This window comes from Pectinophora gossypiella, chromosome 21 (genome assembly GCF_024362695.1).
Source record: "Pectinophora gossypiella chromosome 21, ilPecGoss1.1, whole genome shotgun sequence".
Taxonomy (NCBI): Eukaryota; Metazoa; Arthropoda; class Insecta; order Lepidoptera; family Gelechiidae; genus Pectinophora; species Pectinophora gossypiella.
Genome location: NC_065424.1, coordinates 11,275,334 through 11,301,454, shown reverse-complemented (window position 1 = coordinate 11,301,454; position 26,121 = coordinate 11,275,334). Strand labels below are relative to the sequence as shown.

The following is a 26,121-nucleotide window of genomic DNA, read 5'->3' as shown; positions in this document are numbered from 1 at the left end:
GATAGATGTTTTCAATCTAGCATGCATGCATACCTTAGTAAATATAAAGTTTAGTTATGGCTGTATTTTGAAAAATGGGAGTTAGAGGGAAAAGAATATTGTATCAAAAAGAAACTAAACTGCATAAGTTAGATACTTGAAATTTTACATGCACACGCACACACACAAAGATCTCTATTTTATAACACGTCACGCGGACGAAGTCGCGGGCAAAAGCTAGTCTATTTATAGATGTATTAAACGTTCATGTAAAATTGTAAGTATCATAACAAACCTTCATTATACCTAGTTATTCATTCTGTGTGGGTATTATACGAGGAACCAGGTTTAACTGTCATTATTTATGTCATCTTGAAGGTTTTTGTAGGCAACATCTAAGTTTATATTAAGCTATAAGGTATAGCTTATTCGCCGAAAAGAAAAGGGACGGGTAATCGACAGGCATGAAATTGAAGACACCTCCTAATAGGAAACATCGTGAGAAATGCATTTTTCGGATGTATGTGACCTTATCTATAGTGGGCTGGTTTTCCCTTCGCGGGTTGGAAGGTCAGACAGGCAGTCGCTTCTGTGGAAAACCGGACCTGTCAAATCTTATAGAATAGAAATAGGTTATTATAAATAACTTTCAGGTTAGGCAAGCGGATCAAATCAAATCAAATCAAATATACTTTATTGCACACAACATACAAAACAAATTAACACTGATGATGATAGATGCAGTACAATCTGTGAAACAAACCTCCTCCAAATCGGATCCTGTGAAAACAAACTGGATGACGCTACGAAGATGATGATGATGATTATGATCGGGTTCGAGTCCCGATGGGGACAAATCACAAAAATCACTTTGTGATCCCTAGTTTGGTTAGGACATTACAGGCTGATCACCTGATTGACCAAAAGTAAGATGATCCTTACTTCGGAAGGCACGTTAAGTCGTTGGTCCCGGTTACTGCTTACTGATGTAAGTACGTAGTCGTTAATGAGTCATGTCAGGGGCCTATGGCGGCTCAATAATAACCCTGGTGGGTTGATGGGGTTGGTAATCCTCACAACCCACACGATAGAAGATGATGTGAGATTACCTGTTTCTATGATTTTCTTTTTAACCATTTTATCATCCTTACCTTACGTGAACCATGTCAGTTTTTATTAGTACAATAATTGTCGAATTCAAGTACCAATTGATCGAATTGTGAATGATGTCATTTTGCGACGTGCAAGTAAGTAGTTGGTTTTTTATTCTTTATTAAATTCCTTTATTGACCAAAATTGATCACGGTTGACGATTTGAGGTATGGGTTTATTGACTGCAGTGTTTTTTAGGGTTCCGTCTTGTTCTTGTATCGTGTGGATTGTGAATACCAACCCCATCAACCCTGGTGTCAGGGTTATTACTGAGCCCGCCATAGGCCCCTGACATGACTCATGTAACGACTACGTACTTACATTAGTAAGTAACAACCGGGACTAACAGCTTAACGTGCCTTTTGAAGCACGGATTTTTTTACTTTTTGGACAATCAGGTGATCAGCATGCAATGTCTTAACCAAACTTGGCTTACAAAGTGATTTTTGTGATTTGTCCCCACCGGGATTCGAACCGGGTCCTTCGGATCGTGAGCCCAACGCTCAACCACTGCACCACGGAGGCCGTTACTTTTGTTATATTTTTTTTATTAGTTATCTTTTTTTATTCGTGGACGGAACCCTCGACATGCGAACCTCGCTCTTGTTCATTTTTTTTTTACAGACAAAACTAGTTATTGTTCGCGAGTTTGTCCATGTGTATTGTTGAATTGGAATGGAATCTAATTTAATTTTACGCTTAGTTACCTCCTTGTCTAGTATTGTTAAAAAAAACATGAACGTGCCCTTCATAAAGGCTTCTAGATGTTTCTCCACTGATCATGGAAACAACCAAGGGAGATATGCCCTCAGCACTAAACTACACGAGTCCGCATGTCGCCTGTCAACTCACGTCGGCGTGTGAAGCGGCCGCACCAAGACACTTCTGGCTGGACGGCTACATCGAGTTACCCGCCGTTCATTGCGACCATTAAAGTCGGCGACAAGTTGTCAGTGGCGTAAGGCTCTTTACCCCGATAGGAATTACGAGCGTGAATAGTGTTTGAGGTAGCAGATGCAGTTAAAATGATGAAATGATCTCAGACAACGATGATTGACAGACAGAGGACGAGCGAATCGTGTCAGACACTAATCGGTAGTGGGCGTGTGTTTACAACACCATTGTTGAGTATTGATCATTGCTAATAGACACACAAGGTGTAACAAGATTATTAAAGGCCTTCTGTCTTTTTTATGTTACGTTAAAATAAAACCTAGGTCCAAGATTTAGGTCACACGATCGTGTCAATGGCTTTTACAGATTGGATTTCGGTGAGTGTACTCGAAGGACGTAATATACGATCCCGACGACCCGATTACTCTAGCCATAGACGCGGCCAATCAGCTCGCCATACCAAACACTTCAGGACCCCGATACCGACCCGCCGGCGTGGTCGAGGATTTCCCTCGTTCAGCGCTTATCACTATCGACCCACTAGGGTCGATTAATTCTTTCAAATATGTTTCCTCTCAGACGACTCCCTGAGCCGAGGTTCGCGCCCTACTGGGCACCCTCTGGCATGTTGTCTTAAACGTTGTACCGGGTGAGAGCCTTCAGCGCTCCCATTTGTCCAGCCAAGTAGTTAATGACATCGCGAGCACACGGCGATATCGTGGTGATGGATAAATCGTGGCGATGTCGCGACGTGTACGCCACGATCTCACCTCACCGTAAAATCGCTGAAAAATGAACAGGCCCTTAAATTAGTGATGATGATTTTCTGACTAACAACAATTTCTTCTTCAACAGCACATGCGACATAGTGGACAACCGACCCGACTGGATCTGCGAGTATGACGTGTGCATGATAAGCGATGACGTCATCTACGGCGTCAACCAAGGCGGGGAGACTTGGCGCGCCGCCAACTACACCAAGTACTTGGACAAGAAGCTCAAAGACGGACTCGTCTACAGACTTGGTAAGTCGTATAGGGTTGCAACGCCCAAATCATCATCTCTAGCCTCGACTCAACTCATAAAATCGGTATTAGATATTGCCTCAACGACAACGACAGCCTCCGTGGTCTAGTGGTTAGAGCGTTAGGCTCACGATCTGGAGGTCCGGGTTCGATTCCCGATGGCGACATTGTCGAAATCACTTTGTGAGACTGTCCTTTGCTTGGTAAGGACTTTTCAGGCTTGAATCACCTGATTGTCCGAAAAAGTAAGATGATTCCGTGCTTCGGAGGGCACGTTAAGCCGTTGGTCCCGGCTATTAGCCGTAAAAACTCCTCCACCAACCCGCAGTGGAGCAGCGTGGTGGACTATGCTCTATACCCCCTCGGGTTTATTGAGGGGAGGCCTGTGCCCAGCAGTGGGACGCATATAGGCAGTTTATTAAATCTCGAGTTTACTCCAGTGAAGTAAAGTGGAGACATGGCGTAATTAAAAAATTATTTCCATATTCATTTGACGGCGGATATCGTATGAACTGCGTAAGCTACCATGCAAATACCTAATTCACTTCGGACCCATAGTGCGAAAACACCCTTAGTCACCATCTCCCTATCATTATCCCGTTTTCACAGGGTCCGCATACCTAACCTGAAGATTTGACAGGTCCGGTTTTTTACAGAAGCGACTGCTTGTCTGACCTTCCAACCCGCGAAAAAGCCAGCCCAATACAGGCTAGGTTAGCACACCTCAGAAATGCAGTTCTCAGGAATGTGGGTTCTTTTTCATTCCCTGGAACAATCTTCATCATCATCAGCCCATTAACGTCCCCACTGCTGGGGCACGAGCCTTCCCTATGGATGGATAGGGAGATCGGGCCTTAAACCATCACGCGGGCCCAGTGCGGATTGATGGTTATTAACGACTGCTAATGCAGCAAAGAAAAATCTTGGGTAGGGCAAATACATATTTCCATCACATAAAAAAAATGTAATTAATTAAAATGAAATTATTCAAACGAAAAATAGATTTAAAAGTACTTTTCTGGTTTTATACAGAGGCGGATTACTTAGTATCCTTTAACATATAGGTTGACACAATAAAATACTTCGGCCAAGTAGTTAATGCCATTTGCGGCAGACCTACTATAAGTCACGTCAAAAAAAAACAATAAAATACTTTATTGACGAATCACACAGCTTAGCTCATAGATCACTATAACGAGTCATACCCTATTCATAACGAAATCAGTACATAGAAGATTAAAATAATTATGATATTTGCATGCTTTAAAGTAGTGTTGTCTGTCCATAATACAGACTATCGATAGAATGCGATTCGAAAGGAAGAATTATTTATGATTAGAAGACGCCGCAGGAAAAACACAATAACATATTTATTTATTTAATAGACTCAACAATATTTGATATTTATTCATCGTAATAGTAGCATACAACTTATTGAACTTAATAGTGCTAATTCCTGTAGACACCATCTAATTTTATTTTAAGTTATATCAACTCCTGCCGCCGAAAGGGAAAGGTACGGATAATCCGCCCGGATATGTGCTCAGCATTGGGACTTATAAAGGGTGTTTACGTATGTTGTATTCGTTTTTAATTAGATATGGTGCATGATATACTTACCTATAATTAGTTACAGAATGGCCCCGATTCCAGCAGACACTTCCTAATTTTACTTTAAGTTTACCTGGTGTCAGGGTTACTATTGAGCCGCCAATGGCCCCTGACATGACTCATTTAACGACTACGTACTTACATCAGTAAGTAGTAACCGGGTCCAACGACTTAACGTGCCTTCCGAAGCACGGATCGTCTTAAGTTGGGACAACAATCAACCCTACATCAATATCGATAATATCGATGTTATTAACACGATAGCCACTATGCACGTAACAAAACAATCGATACATTGAATCACTTTCGAAGTCAATTTATCGATAGGCGAGTTATCGATAATTGTGCAACTCTATTTGTCATTGTGCTCGACCTTTAGGATCGAGTGTCGGCAGATAGGAAGCCTCTATGTGGGGCAGATACTGCATAAAATATAGCACACACAACGACATACAATCTGCACCTGAATTAGCATTGAATTTGCGTGTTACATCGTGGGGAAACCCGCGTGGGAGATGTTAGTGTTAGAGACTGGACTGAATAGAATAAGAATAAAATAAATGTATATATTCAATATTCTTTATTTGCATACTATGATGGTGTACAAGTTTGTAAGTTATATATATATGAGTTTCACATCATAGACCCTTTCGGGCACAACAAAATAGAAGTTTAAAAGAGAGGAGGAAGCTTTTCAAATAGTAACATCAGTATCATTAAGGTATTCATTAGTGCTGTAGTAATATTTATTAATGAGAAGTTCTTTTATTTTTTTAATAAAGATTTTGTCACTTTTTTCTTCTTTTAATATGTTAGGCAGTTTATTGCCAGTAACAGTTTACATTCTTCTATAAGAACGAAGTAATTAATTAATTATGAATATTACGAATACAGGCAAAATGAAATGGATCAGCTTACGCTGTGATGGAGCCAAAAGATGTGTTATTGTTGCAGTATCTTGCCATTTCTTCTCCTCAGCCATGACACCTTGCGAAATTAGATTCAAAAATTATAAATTTACCTTAAACAAGTTTATCTACGATAATTACTTTGAATAAATGATGTTGATTGCAAACGTAGCTGTTGACGAGTGATTGTACTTTTGCCTACCCATTTGGGGATGCAGGCGCGATGCTAAGTTACGTAGTACATTCCATGCTCTACTTTCCGACACATTATGCATATACAAGGTTTAAGAATGACTCCATTAAAATAATATAATTGACAATCGTGACTTCAGATAACTGTAACCACACCTTATATTGTCAGAGCAAGTGAATAAACGGCGCAAGGTAACTTTGAAGTAGGTAACATAACATAAACTGCCTATAGACGTCCCACTGCTGGGCACAGGCCTCCCCTCAATCAACCGGAGGGGGTATGGAGCATACTCCACCACGCTGCTCCAATGCGGGTTGGTGGAGGTGTTTTTACGGCTAATAGCCGGGACCAACAGCTCCCTCCGAAGCACGGAATCATCCGACTTTTTTGGACAATCAGGTGATTCAAGCCTGAAAAGTCAGTTTACCGAACAAAGGACAGTCTCACAAAGTGATTTCGACAATGTCCCCATCGGGAATCGAACCCGGACCTGCAGATCGTGAGCCTAACGCTCTAAGCACTAGACCATGGAGGCTGTTGAAGTACTTAGTTAAATGCTTTAAATTGCGTTATACCAGATCCTAGAAAAACTGCTGCTGCTTAGTGACATAGTAATGAATACTAAGGGGGATGATTCAGACCATGATTCTGAGTTGATATCAAGTGGAATGTTCCGTAGAAAAAATTCATGATTTATTTTAGTTCTTTTTAAATTATTTCCATTTCTATACATTTGCGATGAAAAATTCCATTTGATATTAACTCAGAATAATGAGCTGAATCATCCCTCTCAGTATTCGTTATGATGTCACTTACACTCCGTACAAGTACATACAAGTAGGTATGGGTGTTAGTGACACCGTAACGAATACTGAGGGGGATGATTCAGAACGTGATTCTGAGTTGATATCAAGTGGAATTTTCTGTCGGAAAATTCAAGAAAATTTTAGTGTTGTTTAAAATTATTTTCAGTTCCATACTTTTGCGATAAGAAATTCCACTTGATATCAACTCAGAATCATGGTCTGAATTACTCCTCAATGTTTTCGTTACAATGCCACTAACACCCTGTATACTTTAGTATTACCTACAATGGCTACAATAAAACGAAAGTGTATTGTTTTTCGTGTGTGTGTGTCCTTTTATGTCTAACTCTCCTTTCACTAGACTAGTTTAACTTTCTCTTTTAACTGCAACCAGTGATGTGCCGTTCTCAAGAATGTTCCCACTCTGGGAGAATGTTCCCACTCTGGGAACATTCCCGGCAGTAATCAGGCGCAAAACTTATGTAAAAAAAATCTTTATTACCTAACTTTTAGGCAGAGAAGACCAGCCAACAAAAGCAGCCAGTGTCTTTAGTAATTATGACTTTTTACAACGGGAACATTCCTACTTTAGGAACATTCTCGGGACACATCACTGACTGCAACCATGGGCGGATCCAGGGGGAGGGGTTTGGGGGTCATGATTCCCCCCTGGGCGACAGGTTTGGTCATGGGTGGCCAATTGCAATTTTATCTAAAGCCTAGGTTACACAGTGCGAGCTAACGTGCGAGCTGACCGAGTCAATTATTGAGGTGCAGCTACTACCCACGTGTGACCGCATCATACGAGTTACTGTCATGTGCGAGTGGGACAGTTGCTCGCGTTCGAGTTACTTCAACAATTTTTGTTTTACTCGCTACTTGCCTTCCCCCACCACACCACTCGCACGCCGCTCAGTCGTCAACTCGCACGATTTTGCGAAATGACAGTAGCTCGTACGCTCGGGCCCACGCCGGGTACAGTGTTTCTAGTTTGGGCGACATGATACAAACGAATTATACCAGTACACTGGTATAGTAGCTGTCTTCTGCGACGCCAGCAGTTTGCATAGTGTGACCGTGCGAGGCGAGTCGAGCTACTGTCATACGAGTACACAGGCACAGTAGCTGTCTATTGTCACATCAGCTGCTCGCACTGTGTAACCTAACCTTAATTCTCTACGGAGATACGTTTTCTAGCTACAACCTGGTGACGGGCCGAGGTTCGCACCCAACTGTTGTTTTAAATTTTGTACCGGGTGAGAGAAGCGTTTTCCATTTGTCCGGCCGAGTAGTCAATCCCATATGCGGCAAATCTACTTTAAGTCACATTAAGAAAAGGCAGGCTCTGCTAAATTAACGTTCTAATTTTTTTTCCACCTTTTTAAGACGTGACTTATTGTAGATTTGCCGCAGATGGCATTGACTACTTGGCCGGACGAATGGGGAGCGCTGAGGGGTTTTTCCACTTGGCGCCTGCTTTGCCTTTTTTTTATAAAACAATGACACAGAAATATTGTGACACAGTAAGCTGTATTGTCATACTTAATCATTAGTGACTAATGTACCATGAATCTACTTCGTAATTTTCACGTTTTGGTATTCGTAACACGTGTCATTTATGTTAACTTTGTGATATTTCCTCATCGTTTTCTCAATGGATTTTCCATTATTTGGGCTGTTTTTCATAATCATTTATTTGTTTAAAACATGGTAATTTAACATAAAAAAAAGATATTCTGAAGTCATAATTATTCCTTATTCTATGGTCACACAATGTGGTTCAAAGTGATTGTAATTTTTGTGGTCATCCACCCTGGTGTCAGTGTTGTTATTGAGCCGCCAAAGTACTGATGTAAGTAAGTAGTCGTTACATGAGCCATGGCAGGGGCCTTTGGCGGCTCAATAGTAACCCTGACACCAAGATTGATGAGGTTGGTACTCCACCTCACAACCCACACGATAGAAGAAGTAGTCCAGTTGAGAAGCACGTATATATATTGCAGGATTGAATCACCCGATTGTCAGAAAAAGTGAGATATAAGATTTGATTTGATTTGATCCCGAGCTAGTAAGCCCAAACACCTCCACTAACCCACAGTGCGAGGGGAGGCCTGTGCCCATCAGTGGGACGTGAATAGGCTGTTTATGATATGTTTACTTGCAAAAGCTGCTGTAATGGATGGGTCGGTTCTTGATTCGAAACCCTATGCCAGTGAACTTATTCCTGTCATTAGAAAAAGATGTTTGGAAAAATGGGAGTATCACTTTGGTGAATTGTCATTGGCAAGGGGTGTTGGAGTCTGGTACAGGACCATCCAGGCAAGTCCGCTATGGACTCCTTGGTTTGAGAATGCCAACCTCAGTAGGAAGCTATTGATTTCAGCTCTCAGGCTTCGTTCCGGACACATCCCAACAAATAAGTTTTATCATTTAATGGGTATTAAACCTTCACCTCTGTGCCATGTCTGTCATATGGTCGATGACCTTTACCACGTTTTGTTGGAATGTGCCCGGAATATAGACGTGAGAAGAAAGGTTTTTCGCTCTCAAGGTGTGATTTCTCTTGGCAACGGAGCAGTCAATTGCTGGTTGGCAGAGCCACTATCAAATAAGGCTTTTAGTTTATACTATCTGGTTGACCAATCCCTTGTCTAAGGGATAGGTACACGAAAGCACCTATGAGGCTGGCATGATCACATAGGGTGTTCAAAGCCTCGTTAAAAATAAGAATAAAAAAAAAAAAAAAATGATATGTTTATGTTACTAAAAATATTGACCTTATACCTGTCTCTTTTTTTCCTACAGGAACCTTGCCACTAGACCGGGACACACGTCGCATGGGCGCCATCCAGTACAACGAAGACATCGAATACCCTCGCAACTTTGACGCGCGCAAACATTGGCCTAGGTTCATATCACCTATCATGGACCAGGGGTGGTGTGGGTCTGACTGGGCCGTCTCCATTGCCAGCATCGCTTCTGACAGGTAACATCTTCATTTTCAAGGTCGACTAAATGTATTTTACTTCATGATAATAATATGGCCAAACGTTGGCAATCATATCGTAAAATTAGTAACATTATCCACCGGTAGAGGCGCTGGTGTCGATTATATTTAAAACTTTATTGACATTATAGTCGATTTATCAATATAATTGTACAATTTTTCCATATCAATTTCGTAAATAAATTCGAACCTTATTAATCGACTATTCGAATTTTTATTACACCACATAGCATGGACACCGCCTGCATTAACGATATGGCCATTGATTGAAATATCATTAAACGTTGACGTTTCAACGATATGGTCAACTTAAGTTGGCTATTCCATGAAATGTGACCATGTCATGAAATGGTCGAATACATCATGAAATGATCAATTCTAAGATCTGGCCACGACATTAATATACCTAGTAAGTAAAATACAATGACCTCGCTTTGTAGTGAAGATATTTTTTGCCTTGTTCCAAAGTGAAGTTGCTTAAAGTGCAAACAGCGACGCCACTTCACTTAACAGCGACATACGCCTTAAGTAGGGTTGCCATCTCTAAAATTTGGAAAACAGGACAATACGCGTGAAAACCCCGGATTTTAGAGTCCGAAAGCCGGACATGCCAACAAGACCTTTTAAACATATTCAAAACAGTTGAAAATGTCATAAATCACCTTTTTTTATTCATTCATTATTTTAACAAAACTAAATAATATTACAATTTGTTACAATTTGTTTATATAAATCAGCTTTTTTAATTCTTGAAATGAGAAAACAAAACCTTATTAAAATATTAAACAAAAACATATAAATATACTTGGTTCGTCTGTTGATCGTGGTGTGCGTGCGAGCATAGTGCGTGTCTCGCGGGCGGCCCAAATTTTTTTTATTTTTTTTTTAAAACCCGGTTTACAAATGAAACCTTCCCCGGACGCTCCCCGGATGCCCTCTTAACTAGGACAAATCCGGAGAAACCCGGACGGATGGCAACCCTAGCCTTAAGGGTCCTCTACGGTTATATTTAGCTCGCTGGTTTTCTTGGTCGGTAAGATGGCTGCATCATGTCTTATTCGTATGTACTTACCTACTTTAGGACTCTGTCGCACTAACTTATTTGACATTGAGTGAGACTCACAGTCGGAGTCGGAGTCGGAGCTCGGTGGCGCAGCGGTAAACGCGCTCGGTCTGCGATTGTTGAAGTTAAGCAACTTTCGCAAAGGCCGGTCATAGGATGGGTAACCACAAAAAAAAAAGTTTTCATCTCGAGCTCCTCCGTGCTTCGGAAGGCACGTTAAGCTGTTGGTCCCGGCTGCATTAGCAGTCGTTAATAACCGTCAATCCGCACTGGGCCCGCGTGATGGTTTAAGGCCCGATCTCCCTATCCATCCATAGGGAAGGCCCGTGCCCCAGCAGTGGGGACGTTAATGGGCTGATGATGTGAGACTCACAGTTCGATTTGTCAAAAAAGTTAATGTGACAAGGTACCAAAGTTCATACATACCTATTAATAATTGGGTAGTTTTCTAGGTCAAAGATGACTAAATAAAGACAAGTCTAAAGGTGAAAATCAAACGACTTTTTCTATTTCACTTATTTATGAATTTTAAACAAGAAAAACGTAATAATAAGGGCGACATTTTCTATGACGTCACAGGTTGCTTTTTTATACAAATTCCATATAATTTCGTGTTTTGACGTTTAGTAAAAAGTAACCGATTCGACTAGTTGAAAACTACCCTATTATGATCTTGTTTGTATTACTTGACAGCCCCGTGGTTTGTGGACAATCGTTAGTTTATGCCTGTGCCGGATTCGAACCTGCGTCCTCATAGTGAGAGGCAAGCGTTCTACCAACTGGGCCATGGCTCCGTAACCATAGGGAGTCACAAACACCCTCTATGTAGTATTACTTATTCTTTTTCTTCTTTGCGAGTCGATGGCGATCGATACTAAATTTTTGCTGACCAATATTTGGCCACGCTTACGGCATTGTCAGTGGCTTCGTAAAAGTCTTTAATAATGCAGGTGTTAGGGCACTTAGGACAGCACAAAAGGTGAGCCATAGTTTGTGGTGATACTCCACACTCACAAACAACCTGCAGAGATTATCCTTGCAGCGGCCAACCTGTGTCCGGAGCCTATTTAAAGACTTCCATGACTTATTCTTTATTCAACGCCAGTAGACACCTAATTTGCAACTAAATAACTATTACAGTTACGGTTTTAAACGGCTCGACATATTTTGCAAGGCGCACCTATTGATCGCATCATATTTACATGCAGATGTTTCTGCTATGAGTCAAGACCTGTTGAACAATGGGCAGTGGTACTACTTGGACTGCTGAGTAGAATTGTTGGAGTTCATAAGGTCTTGTTCGTAGGGTTGGGCGGCGCGTGTTGCGGTTAAATCAAACATATAGCGATGTATTAAAGAGTTTTCACGCGCGAAATAGGAGAGCGGACCGTGATATGCCCTACGTCATCGACTACCACGATGGGACCAGTTTATAGTCTATATTTGAGGAGCTCGGTGGCGCAGCGGTAAACGCGCTCGGTCTGCGATTGTTGAAGTTAAGCAACTTTCGCAAAGGCCGGCATAGGATGGGTGACCACAAAAAAAAAAGTTTTCATCTCGAGCTCCTCCGTGCTTCGGAAGGCACGTTAAGCCGTTGGTCCCGGCTGCATTAGCAGTAATCCTCAATCCGCACTGGGCCTGCGTGATTGTTTTAGGCCCGATCTCCCTATCCATCCATAGGGAGGGCCCGTGCCCCAGCAGTGGGGACGTTAATGGGCTGATGATGATGATGATGATTTGAATAGGCTTTCGAGAAAAATAGGGTTGCCTCACCTAATTCTGGAGCGTTAATCGTTTTCTCGTTCATTTTTTCTTTTTTTTGCATTTTATTTAAATGTGTGACACTTTTTTTAATTAAATTTACGTCATAGGGTACCACCGCTCCCGTTGTGGGTACTTAGTTCATCTTTCGATGGATGTACCCCTGACTATCCCATGACATTAATCGTTTTGTTACAAGAATAAGTTTGGCTGTTTTTAATAAGTACTTACCTAAAAATTTAACATAAGTTAAACACATTGTCGAAATCACTTTGTGAGACTGTCCTTTGTTTTGTAAGGACTTTTCAGGCTTGAATCACCTGATTGTCCGAAAAAGTAAGATGATTCCGTGCTTCGGAGGGCACGTTAAGCCGTTGGTCCCGGCTATTAGCCGTAAAAAACCTCCACCAACCCGCAGTGGAGCAGCGTGGTGGAGTATGCTCCATACCCCCTCCGGTTGATTAATGGGAGGCCTGTGCCCAGCAGTGGGACGTATATGTATAGGTATGTAATTTAGACTGAAAAGTGCCAAACATATTGATTTCTATTTGTATAATTTTTGAAATGAGAGTTTCTTTATTATTCTTTTTTATTTTATTTTAATTGAATTTTTTTTCAGAGCTTTATGGCCGCACATTTGTACTGTTGCTAAATGTTTTATAAATGTTTGTATGTTGGTTTCGCCAGCCACATCAGAGCCCACCACAACAACGACCCGGGATAGATATTTAGGAGTCGCTGTCTCCGGATACGGTTTGGACGACATGTATGCAATCTTCTTCTATCGTGTGGGTTGTGAAGTTACCAACCTCATCAACCCTGGTGTCAGGGTTACTATTGAGCCGCCAACGGCGCCTGACATAGCTCATGTAACGACTACTTACTTACATCAATAAGTAGGGACCAACGGCTTAACGTGCCTTCCGAAGCACGGATCATCTTACTTTCGGACAATCAGGTGATCAGCCTGTAATGTCCTAACCAAACTAGGGATCACGAAGTAATTTTTGTGATATTTCCCCAACGGGTTAAGAAACCAGGAGGATTCCGGGAGGGTGTGCAATGAAGGATAAGTATTTGATTGATTGAATTATTCCAGGTTCGCCATCCAGTCCAACGGAGCTGAGAGTATGGTGCTGAGTCCTCAGAGCCTGTTGTCATGCAACGTGAGGGGCCAGAGGGGATGCGACGGCGGGCACATCGACGTAGCCTGGAACTTCGCGGGGCAATATGGGTAAAATGATAAAGAAAGAAAAGAAAGAAAGAAAGAAAATAACACACACACACACACACATACACATACACACACACACACACACACACACACACACACATACACACACACACACACACATTGATTGATTGATTGATTGTTAAAAAAAATATGGGTATTTTTATTTAGAAGGTAATTTCTGTACATATAATATACGTAGTCGGTCCCAAAGTTCTGTCATATATGAAAATAGTGATAAAATAAAAAGTACCAATAAGTTTATAAAAAAATATATATCAATTTAAAGTATATTTATTAAGAAATGAAAATAACTTAAAATTATTCGAAATGACCTCCCTTGTTTTTAATAACTTCCCTTAAACGCCGCGGCCAGTCATCTATCGCAGCACGCACCATATTCATGTCTATTTCAGCGACGGCTTTAATTATGGCTGACTTCAGGCTCGCCAATTTTTTGTGGGGTTTAGCACAGACCTTGTTCTCTAAGACCTGCCAAATTTTATAATCCAGAGGATTAAGGTCCGGACTGAAGGAAGGCCAATCTTCGTGTCTAATAAAGTCAATTTTTTGATGGTCGAACCAGGCTTGAGTAGTTTTGGCTTTGTGTGCAGGCGCAGAATCCTGCTGGAACACGAAATGATGTCCTGAAAATAGCGTGTTGGGCAGATCTTTGACAAGCCGATTCAAAACCGTCTCTTGGTACACTTTTGCACTGGTTTTGACACCTTTTTCGCAGAAATGAACCTCCGTTGGCCCATAGTAAGAGACACCTAACCAGACCATCACTGAAGATGGATGATGCCCATGTTGAACCCGCGGAACTTTTTTTCCTGCTTCTTCAGAGTTCTCTGCGTACACTCTATCGTTTTGCTTATTGTACTTTTCTTCTATATCATAAAATTTTTTCGTCTGTAAAAAGTATGTCACGGTGTCGGTTTCTCGCGTACCGTTTTAATAACAACCGGGATCTTTTGAGTCTAATTGCTTTCAGGCGGGCATTAAGTAAGTGTCCACTCTTTTTCTTGTATGCTCGCAACTTAAGGTCTTCGTTTAAAACCTTTTTGACTGTTTTTCTACTGACCCCCATCTGCAAAGCCATCAGTTTCTGTTTTCGGACAGGATTTCTTCGTATGCGCGCACACTACGCGCAAAAAGTCCGGCGCGTTACTGCATATAATTGCATAGGTTATATTTTCACAGACTAAAAAGTGCGTCACGGATAGTCTGTCGTCTGCGCAGGGCCTAATGATTATTCTAACGAACATCCTCCTATGCTTTTTGTAACTGTTTTGTGAAAAAAATTTAAGTGATGTTATTGTCTTGTCTTTGTGTGTGGCGTCCTTTTATAATAAACAATTTCTATCTATCTATCGTATTTATTTTTACTTAAGTAAGTATATAATAATACCCAGATATATACAGGTTGTCAGTGACATCGTAACGAATACTGAGGGGGATGATTCGGACCATGATTCTGAGTTGATATCAAGTGGAATTTTCCGTCGCAAAATTCATGACTTGTTTTCTGTGTTTTTTTTTTTTACTATTATCAATCAGAAATCAGAATCATTTATTCAACGTAATTATCATGGATAAACTTGTTGAAGGTCAATGTAACATTTTTGAATTTACTTCATTTCGCAAGGTGTTATGGCTGAGGAGAAGAAATGACAAGAAACTGCAACAGCAACACATCTTTTAAATCAAGTATACATTACAAGTTAGTTAACTATTAATTCCTCAAAGTTTTCGTTACGATGTCACTAACACGGGTATACAGATATACTTACTTAAGTATTATTCTATGTTCCTTTCCAGCCTAGTTGATCTGGACTGCTACCCGTACAAAGCAGCAGTCAAACCCTGTCCATACAGGATCACTGGCAACCTGTTGGAGACCGGCTGCACGCCCCGTATACCCACCAGGACATCCAAGTACAAAGTCAGCCCACCATACAGGATCGTCCGGGAGAAAGACATCATGTGGGAGATCATGGAGTCTGGACCAGTCCAGGGTAAGATTTCTTTTTGAATCGGTTTTCTAGACTCACGATCTGGAGGACCTGGAGTCATGGTTGCCCGGGTCGAATCCAGCACAGGCCTAAACCAATGATTGTCGAAATTGTTTCGAATTCATGTTTGGATCATAAATGATGATCACGTGCTCAGCGGTGAAGGAAAACATCGTGAGGAAACCCACATTCATGAGAAATGCATTTTCGGAGGTATGTGATCTAACCTGAATTGGGCTAGTATTCCCTTCGCGGGTTGGAAGGTCTGACAGGCAGTCGCTTTTGTAAAAAATCGGATTTGTCAAATCGTCAGGTTAGGTAAGCGGACCCTGTGAAAAACGAGATAATGCTAGGGGGATGATGATGATTGTGGCAAAGATTTATGACGCAGGTGTAAGTGGTAGGTACAGTTGAAAGAAAAAAGTCCCAAGCTGTTCGTGCGAAGTTTTGAGTCTATCTATATATTGGTGCTAATTCCTGTAAACACCATCTAATTTAATTTTAGGTTACATCTATAATTTTCTTATCCGCCGAAAAGGAAAGGGACGGGTAATCGACAAGCATTTTATGGAACACACGTCAAATTTAAGCACAAATCTAAAACAACCAACAGCGTCTAAAAATTTTACATTGGCCAATAACTCGCCAGAATTATGTTGACAGCAACATACGGTTTACACACCAGCGAGATACCTTTTTGATTAGCCCGGGTTATTCATTCATTTACTCATTCTACCTAAAATTAAGAGCTGTAAATCATCCGTCCCTTTCCTTTTCGGCGGATAAGAAAATTACAGGTATAACTTAAAGTAAAATTAGGAGGTGTCTGCAGGAATCGGACCATTGTCATTATGCCGACGCATTTTAAAGAACACAAGAAAACCATGAAATTTGCGACGGTAAATTCCACTCGATATTAAATCATGAGGTGAATCATCCCCCTTAGTATTCGTTACGGTGTCACTAACACACTGTATAGATTATAAAAAAACAAACATGAAATGGAAGCACGAGTATGAACGACCTTGTACAACATTTTTTATCTGTGTCCTCAAAAATCACGCAAACAGGTGCAGTGGTATGTTAGCTATAAAACAACAAACAATAATGTTTAAACAGATTAAAAGATAAAAAGCTTATTTATGACTTCCCAGATATTTCCTTTTTTTGTAGACACAATAGAGTTTTCATTATAAAGGTCCTATCGCTTCCGTGGCTGCTATGGCATTTTATTCGTAATCAGTACACATATAAATCATTATAAATATCTCTTAATAATAACAAACTTTTTTGGTATTCTCTAAAATCGGTGAAAATGCAACGAAAATAAATAAATAAATGCATTTGATTTTGATTTGATTTGAAAAAAAAAACAAACCATAACCCGAGGGTTGCTGAGAAGTGCTTCTCAGCAAATAAATCGAAACACCTCTGTCCACCGCATTAGGGATTGCGGGCGTGAGTTTATATAGGTATGTATGGAGCCAGTCATGAAACAACACTTGCAATTAGGAGAATAGTCAGCGAGCGGATTTTCCATATCAAATATTTTCATCATCTTTTGGGTGCATTGTGAGATCAATGACCTGCTTCATCAACCCTCGGGTTACTGAGCCGCCATAGATCCCTGACATAGCTCATGTATTGACTACATACTTCTGAGATAAATAGTAACCGGGACGCATATTAACCTAGAATATAATAGACTACTTGATATAATATTAATTCCCGTTCGCCACCGTCTGGGACGTATTGGAGTAGGGTTTCCTGGCGAAAAACAACCCTATTTAGAAATGCTAGTTTAATAGGTACGCTCCGCCGGCCGAGACGAACTTTAGTAGGTTTTACAAGCGAAAAACACGCAGCCGGAAACCAAATGCACTCCGAAGCACGAATAGTCTTACTTTCGGACAATCGGGTGATCAGCCTGTTTTTTTTCGACGTGGCTTATTGTAGATTGGCCAATGGCATTAACTACTTGGCCTAACAAATGGGGAGTGCTGAGGGCTCTCACCCGGTACAAAATTTAAGATAACAGGCGTGCCCATTTAATTTTGGGCTCGAACCTGGGCTTAGGGCGTCGTCTGAGGGAATAATATTTGAAAGAAATAATCGAACCTATTTGGTCGATAGCGGAAAGCGCTGAATGATAAAAATCGTCGACCACGCCGGCGGGGTCGGTGTTCTGAAGAACAGCCTGCAATGACCAAAAGTGATTTTATTTTAATAAATAGTTACATATGGTACCTACTTATACTCTATGACGGAAACGTGATAAATTACTTATCTTTGAGTGGTATCCTATTTCCTGTAATTAGTAAACGCATAATTCTACTTAACTTGTTGTTGTAATAATGGATTTCATGAAGTACTTCTGGGATTACATACAAAGATCTAGGTATAACATAATAGATAATTGTTGATAGGCACTTTAATCTACGATTGCTTATTGCGGGTTTCTTTGAAACATAATACACATATAAAGTCACGCCAGGAATCCCTTACGGGGTGGGCAGGGCCACGAGTAATCAAAGACGAGTTGCAGCAACCGCAGGATCATCTTACTTTCTGACAATCGGGTGATCAGCCTGTAACTTCCTAACCAGAATAGGGGTCACAATATGATTTTTGTGATATTTCTTTCTTGGCCGTGGATGTATTTCACTAGCATTTCTAAATAGGGTTAGCGTATTTAGAAATGCTACTTAGGGTGGTATTAATAAACTAATCTCAGCTGAGACTGCCCTCAAGATCGTGCTCAAGTCCCTGTTTTTATATAAGAACTGTCACATTGACATGATCTTGAGGGCAGTCTCGAAGCTGAGTTTAGTTTATTAATACCACCCTTAGTTCAATGTCCCCGCCGGCCGAGACGAACTGGTGTAGGATTTCCAAGCGAAAAACAGGCGTAAACCCTATTTAGAAATGCTAGTGCAATACAATACACACAATATGATTTTTGTGATATTTCCCCATCACGAAATATCACGAATATCCACTGCGGGTCGGTGGAGGTGTGTTTTTACGGCTAATAGCCGGGACCAACGGCTTAACGTGCCTTCCGCACGGAATCATCTTACTTTTTCGGACAATCAGGGGATTCCCCACGGGGGTAAGCAGAGACTATGGAATTCCATTTGCTTCGATCCTGACACACTTCTCTTGCTTCCTCCACATTCATCAATCGTTTCATACACGCACGCCGGTTCAGAGTAGATCGTACTGAACGTTTTCTTTTCCTTTTTTGTTTCTTTTTTTGTAATGTCTTATGACGTATGTGTTAATGTAATTTTCTGTTTCTGTCTGCAGCTGTAATGACTGTGTACCAGGATTTCTTCCACTACCGCGACGGCATCTACCGGCATACCAGACATGGGAACCTGATCGAATCTGGGCTGCATAGCGTCAAGATCATCGGATGGGGCGAAGAGAGAGGAGACCGATACTGGGTATGACACCTCTTCAAAACCTTGAACTAGAGCCTCTTAGCCAAGCTCTCTTTCTTTATTTAAGAGCTGCGCTCTTGTCGGTGGAGAAATCGCCTTCATTACTCCATAGATAGGGCGTCTAGAGCGGTGGTTGCCCCAATCGCCTTCTGTTCAAGCCTAGCAAGCCAAGCTACTAACCCAAAATTTTAGATCCAGTAGGTTTTACTAAAAACAAAAACAATTCAAAACTAATTTGGAATAATTTTGTTTGGAACCAAAAAGAGACTAGTTTCCAACTAGTCAAATCATTTACTTTTTACTAAACGTCAAAATACGAAATTACTATGGAATTTGTATGAAAAAGCACACTGTGACGTCATAGAAAAACGTGATAAAATGTCGGACTTATCATTGTGTTTTTCTTGATTAAAATTCATATAAATAAGTTAAATAGAAAACAGATAAAGGTTTTCGTTAGTTTTAGATCTGTCTTTATTTAGTAATCAGAATTTCACAATTTATCTTGAACCTAGTACACGACCCAACATGGAAGTTACAGACTAACAGAGGCAACAAAAGATCGCGAGGAGAGATCTGTTAAACGAGCCCGGGGGATAAAATGTTTTGAAGATGTACTTCTACTGCTTAAAACGACGCTTGCCTCTCACTTTGAGAGGTTCGAATGCAGCACAGGCCTAAACCAATGATTGTCGAATTTGTTTTCGAATTCATGTTTGGATCATATAATATGATTATCACGTGCCCAGCGGTGAAGGAAAACATCGTGAGGAAACCCACATTCCCGAGAAATTCATTTTCGAAGGTATGTGATTAACCTGTATTGGGCTGGTTTTCCCTTCACGGGTGGGAAGCGCCTTCACGGCCTGTCAAATTCAGGTTAGGTAAGCGGACCCTGTGGAAACGGGATAACGCTAGGGAGATGATGACTAAGGGTGTTTTCGCACTATGGTCCAAAGTGTATTAGGTATTTGTATGGTAGCTTACGCACTTCATACCATATCTGCCGTCAACTTAATACGGAAATAATTACGTCATGTCTCCACTTAACTTCACTGGAGTAAACTCAAGATTTAGGTTGAGGCAACGTCTAAGAATACTGATTTTGTGAGTTGAGTTCAAGGTCTTCCTTAACACATTCACTGTGTAACTGAATATTAGACATCAACCCCTCACATGCAACGTTATTTTTCTAAACACATTGGAATTTATGTACATAGACACACTATAGCAAGAAAAAATGTGCCCCACATATGGGACACGCACGTATGAGTTTCAAATTTATTGCCTCATATGTGGTTCATAAACAGTGAACGTGCTAAGGTAGGTGGCGTCAACTGACGATGGAATCGAGAAAGGTTCGAGTTAGGCCTGCCTGTTTACTCCTTTTTAATTAATTTATAATGTATAATTCACAGACCGTAGCCAACAGCTGGGGCCAAGAGTGGGGTGAAGATGGCTACTTCCGCATTGCGCGCGGATCCGACGAATCAGGCATCGAGTCCTTCGTCATCGCCGGTTTGAGTGACGTCAGCGAGGCAAACCAGTGGAAATAACAGCGACAGGAACGACAGGAGCTAATATCACCGCTCTGTGTGGTGACAAAAGTGATAAAAACTAACAAAGGAATCTTACTTTTAAATAGCACAAGAAATTTTGGGTGATTTTGAGGTTATGTGTCAAGTTTTGGAAGGAAAGTTTGACAGTTTGGCGGGAAAAGTAGAAAGTTTCTTTGCGCTGGCATTTTTTTCAGATTCTTGAAGTCAGTCTATGTGATTGGTTGAATTTATACAGTGTTGCCAGTAAAAAAAAAATCTGCTTTTTTTGATGAACTGTTGGTAATATTGCTGCCAATTTCTACTGTAGTTTAAGTGTTAAATTGTTGCGACGGATAATCAAATTATAATTGTATAGTTATAAAAAGGCACTGCCATGAAACGATAAAACGATACGAAAATACAAGATTAAAAAAATAGGAGGGTAACATTTGGACTAATAAATAAGAGTGTTGTGATCTCTCCATGTAGATTGTAAGAAATTATATTTTTCTAAATTGAATCAGTATGTTACGACCAAGTACATGAATAGACTAAAATAGATTTTATATTATATAAATTACAAAAAAAAGTAAAAACAAAATGTCACTTAGGTCGCAGCACCAAAAATAATAATTTTATTTTGAAAAAGAATAATGCAAGTAATTTTAGAAAGGGCATCTAATAACAGTAATAATTAATATAGCTACTTAGACAGTATTTCTCGAGTATAATGTGAATGTCAATAATAACTGCCAAAAGTTTAGGAAGAGTGTGGCGACTTATTACATCTTTATTAATAGTACAGCAATGTGAAATATGAAAACCTAACTACAGTATAGCAGTGTGTAAAAAGTGTGTGTAAATTGAGTCCTAGTCCTACTTCTTTACGGTTTTCGGGCAGTTAAACAGTACTAAAGTAAAATAAATATAAAGGGGGGGGGGGGGGGGGGGGGTGTTTAAATCTAGCTCGAATTGGTGCGGGGCGTAGTGTCCGTTTTGTACGTATAGTCCGTTCTATATATTATTCTTTGTTTTAGAACAAAGAATATACTTATACTATAGCATACGCTATGGTGCAGTGTATCTGTGTGTGTGACGTCTTACGCCATACGATTCAAATCTATTTTAGGGTGAATATCAAAATGTCATATTATTTTTTCGTGAAAAATTGGGTTCCGACATGAAAAAGGATATTTGGTTTCTACGAGGTAACTTGTTCCTCGTAGCTAGAACTATCCTTTTTCATGTCGAAACCCAATTTTTCACGAGGTAAACCTAGGTAAACCTAGCCTTGCCGTTCTGTACGATGTTTTCATAAATGGTTCCCGTGCAAGGTATTATCTATTTTGGAATTAATGAAACCTTGCATATTTCTAGTTTACGAGTACGTCCGTGTCTTACTTTGTACACGAACAGCATTTTAATAATTAAATTTACATTACACATAATAAAGATGTAACAAGACCACAATTCGGTATTGAAGCCTGAGTTCGAACAATTTAAATAAATGCATCAAACCTCCTTCTTTTTTGAAGTCGTTTAAAAAAAAACTAATGAGTTCACGAAATGCTAGCAACATTTACTTTCAAAATATATTTATTGTTCGTCTCAAGCTTCATACTATTTAGTATTAATTAGATAATCACTCCTAGGCTAACACTAGTCTTACTAAACTTAATTTATAATTAAGTAACAATATAAATATCTCAACATTAAACTTAGTAGAAAATAAATATATTTTTTTAGATTTTTGAGTTACTGGTATATTTGGAATGCGTGCAGCCAATAAAATATGAGTAAAAATTTTCAAAATTGATTCAGAATATTTTTAAAATCAATTCGTAATTTAAAAGTACTTAATTACTGAAAAAAAAAATCATTTATGTGCTAAAAGTACTTAAGATGATAAGTACTTTGTTAAATTATATTTTTAAAGACAGGTATTTTACTTAGAAAGAAACGCCTGTACTTTTCGGAAAATTCTGTATTAATTTTGAAACTGATATACTTATTAACGTTCATCCTTACCTACAATTTATTTATCTTTATTTTTTGTGCTTAAGATGCACATAACGCTTAATGATCATCGGAACCTCAATAAGCAAACTATACATTGGCTTGATTCGGGAAACTACCAACATAATTTAAACTTAATTCGACAGGTCTAAAACTAGCTCCGTCTCCTTCTTGCACGTATTGTGAGTGAAGGACGGCACTATTTTAAGAGCTGCCAAACTAAATATCTGATTTATCACATAATTGAAATGACAGTTTTATTAAGTTTTGAAGAACTAATCGACCGATTAAAAAGTCATGTAGAGTTCGCACGCACTTTTCTTAAAGTATAAAAAAAATAAGGAAAATAGCAAATTCAAATTACTCAATGAGTCACATTTTCTACTTTAAATAGATAATTTGATTACACAACTCTACCAATAAGTGATTCAAATAGTGACTTAACATTTTAAGGTAATTTTAAAATAGTACAACATATTTATTTTACTTAAAATAGCATGTACTTACAATGTAACTTTTGTTATTAAAATTTCAATAAAATGTTATTTTTGTTTTATTCAGTTTGTTCTCTTTGATGCAAACTATTTTTATAGTCGACGAATTATAAAAAATATCTACACATTGGTACTGTCCAGCAGAAACCTAATTTTATTTTAAGTTATGCCTGTCATTATCTTATCTGCCAAAAAGGAAAGAGACGGGTAATCTACAAGCTCAAAATGTATGGAACACACGACAGTTTTAGGCAAAAATCTTAAACCTTTTCAAAATTTTAACGATGGCGTATAACCGTTGGTGTATAATAAATATATGGTGCGTACTGGAATCAGCACCATTGACAGGAGGGCGCTGGTGTGCACCATAATCTATACATTGGCCCCGATTCCTGCAGACACCTCCTAATTTTATTTTAAGTTATACCCGTCATTTTCTTATCCGCCGAAGCGGAAAGGGACAGATGATTGTGAACAAGTTAATTTTAAAACGAATGAATAACCCGGGCGAATAAAATAGGCATCTCGCTTGTATGTAATTCGATTGACGTGCCGTCTGCTTACTTACTCTGTCGGGTTATTGGCCGATGTAAAATTTTTAGACGGTTCTTTTCGATTTCTGCTTAAAATTGACGGGTGTTCCATAAATTTTATGCCTGTCGGTTACCCGTCTCTTTCTTTTTCAGCGGATAAGAAAATGACAGGTATAACTTTAAATAAAATTAGATGGCGTCTGCAGGAGTTAGCACCATTATCCATTTATAACAACTGTCAACAATGACGCCATGTGCCAAGAAATACTTGTCGTTTTAACTATTAACAGTAGCGCCATCTGCAGTTATTTCCACGTATGACTCTAACCTTATAATTTAGCTGTCTCGCTAGCTCGCCTTGTTCTGACTAGCCGCTTTGCTTTTTGCCGCCTTTTCTACGTTGGCTGCTCTAGTCTGTGGAGGAAAAATACAATTTAAAAAATACATATATGTATATATCTAGATATTGTATACATATAAGTTTTTCAATTCATAGGTCAAATGGTATTCAGACACCAATATAATTATAACTTGCATTTCTAAACTTTTTAATGTCTACCACAATATTGCAATTATCATAAGTGCACTAAAACTATCTCTATCTCCGTGTTGCACTTACCATAAGTGCACTAAAATAGTGCGGTACCAATTTTAGTGCTGTCTAAGTGAATTAAAAATAAAATTGTCCGCTAGAGTGGTAGCACTGTTCAGTCAATATTTTTATACATTTAACACATTCACTGTGTATGAACCACATATGAGGCACTAAATTTTAAACTCATATGTGCATGTCCAATATATGGGGTACGTTTTTTCTTTCTATAGTGTCTATGTACATAAATTCCAATGTGTTTATCGAGAAATAACATCTTATTTTCAGTTACACAGTGAAAGTGTTAATTTGATGTCCAATAATATATATTTACCTGAAGAGAGTGCACTCTTTTATGCAAGCCCATCATGGAGTTAGATATGGAGACTAACTTCTCTTTGTTTGTAGCTATGTCTGCTAACTGGAAATTAAATAATTTAACATTACTGAATTATAAACTTTACTAACATTATTTGATTCATACACTTCTTTGACTGATACATGCACCCAATATGAATTCGGTAGAGAGTGGTACGGAGTAGCTATACTGTTATATACATACTTAATTTAGAACTTACCAGAGCATCCAACATTGCATCGTTTTGTATATCTTCCAGTTTCCTTCGCTCTGATGTTATCATTCCTTGTACTGCTTCTTGCTTTTCCCTGTAAAATAAATTATAATTTAATTTAATTCAATTGAAAACACTTCAATTTCATTAATATTGTGAATTGTGATAGACCCAACTAGTTGACCAGCTGGTTTCGCCCATATGCAACATATGGCGTTGACAGATGGCTTGAAACGCGCTAAAGAAGATTGCACAGCGCGACGCAAATAATAATTAATTGGGATACCAACATATTGCTATGTTATCTGACACTATGTTGTGTTATATACCTTTCTTTTTACATATCGTGTTCAAACCAGCTTTATGAAATAGGACGTGTATTTCCTACTTACTCTATAATATCTTAACTTAAAATTATTGTGATAAACTATATTATATCTGTATTACTATTAAAAAAAACCCCAATAACATAAACAGTATATGTCTTACTGTTGGGTATAGGCTTCTCAATCAACAGAAGGGCTTATGGAGTACTTTTACTTCACCACACCGCTCCACTGCCGGTTGGTGAAGTAAAAGTATCACAAGCAGTAGTACCTACCAATTCTTTTAAATATTTGATGTTACTTACGTCAATTCTTTTAAATGCGTATTTATTGTGGCTAGCGGGGGTTCATACAGCTCCAACAGACCCTTAGCCAACAGCTGAACAGTTTTAATATCCTCAGATGTAGAAGAACTACAACTGAAAACCATGAGAAAAATAAAATATAAAAACAGGCCAATATTAGGAAAAAAGACCGAAAGAAATAAGACCGTATCAGTTATGTTACCTTTCTTCCGGTGCCATCATGATTATAGGTATTTGTGGAATTTCAGAATATACGCTATTTAGTTTTCGAGATTTTGACTTTATATTTGGGATGCAAAAGTTGGATCGAAAAACAATACAAACAATACACGTATCAAATCAACCAGCTGATTGTCAAAAGTTCTGTCACATATTGTCAAGGCATGTTCATTTACAGTTCAAAAACGTTGTTTGTTTGAAAGAATAAAGAGCAATGTATACGAAAGAAGTAAACACAAACATCGCAGCCTTTTCCGAAGGTCTATTTTGGGTTTATTCCTTTGGTTTATTCCATTTGCCGAATAGGCGACATTTGAGTGTTACTAACAGTGAAAATAAATTTAATCGTTTTATTAACCAGCTTGTTATGGCACAGGCGTAAAATCAATCAGCCATATGTAATGTTTCAATATGATTAAGTGAGTTTAATCACAG

The 26,121-nt window shown here is 39.2% G+C and overlaps 3 protein-coding genes across 3 annotated transcripts in view; 2 read left to right on the top strand and 1 right to left on the bottom strand.

The window, feature by feature from the left end:
• LOC126376600 (tubulointerstitial nephritis antigen-like) overlaps positions 1-21,296 on the top strand; it is a 57,799-nt gene extending 36,503 nt beyond the window's left edge. The window contains exons 4-9 of the mRNA XM_050024093.1: positions 2,881-3,050; positions 9,374-9,554; positions 13,499-13,633; positions 15,452-15,648; positions 18,955-19,094; positions 20,510-21,296. Of these exons, the coding sequence (XP_049880050.1) occupies positions 2,881-3,050; positions 9,374-9,554; positions 13,499-13,633; positions 15,452-15,648; positions 18,955-19,094; positions 20,510-20,647 (961 nt within the window). The 3' untranslated portion in view covers positions 20,648-21,296. The remainder of the gene's footprint in view (positions 1-2,880; positions 3,051-9,373; positions 9,555-13,498; positions 13,634-15,451; positions 15,649-18,954; positions 19,095-20,509) is intronic.
• LOC126376623 (ethanolaminephosphotransferase 1-like) overlaps positions 1-23,702 on the top strand; it is a 147,683-nt gene extending 123,981 nt beyond the window's left edge. Inside the window, exon 10 of the transcript XR_007567726.1 lies at positions 23,604-23,702. The gene's annotated coding sequence lies outside the window, so the exon portion shown is untranslated. The remainder of the gene's footprint in view (positions 1-23,603) is intronic.
• LOC126376731 (biogenesis of lysosome-related organelles complex 1 subunit 6-like) lies at positions 22,621-25,825 on the bottom strand. Its single transcript, XM_050024292.1, has 5 exons — positions 25,670-25,825; positions 25,468-25,581; positions 24,843-24,930; positions 24,599-24,685; positions 22,621-24,086 (listed from the first exon to the last, which is right to left on the bottom strand). The coding sequence occupies exons 1-5, from the start codon at positions 25,687-25,689 to the stop codon at positions 24,021-24,023; spliced, it is 375 nt and encodes a 124-aa protein (XP_049880249.1). The 5' UTR covers positions 25,690-25,825; the 3' UTR covers positions 22,621-24,020.
• Positions 25,826-26,121: the final 296 nt, after the last annotated feature.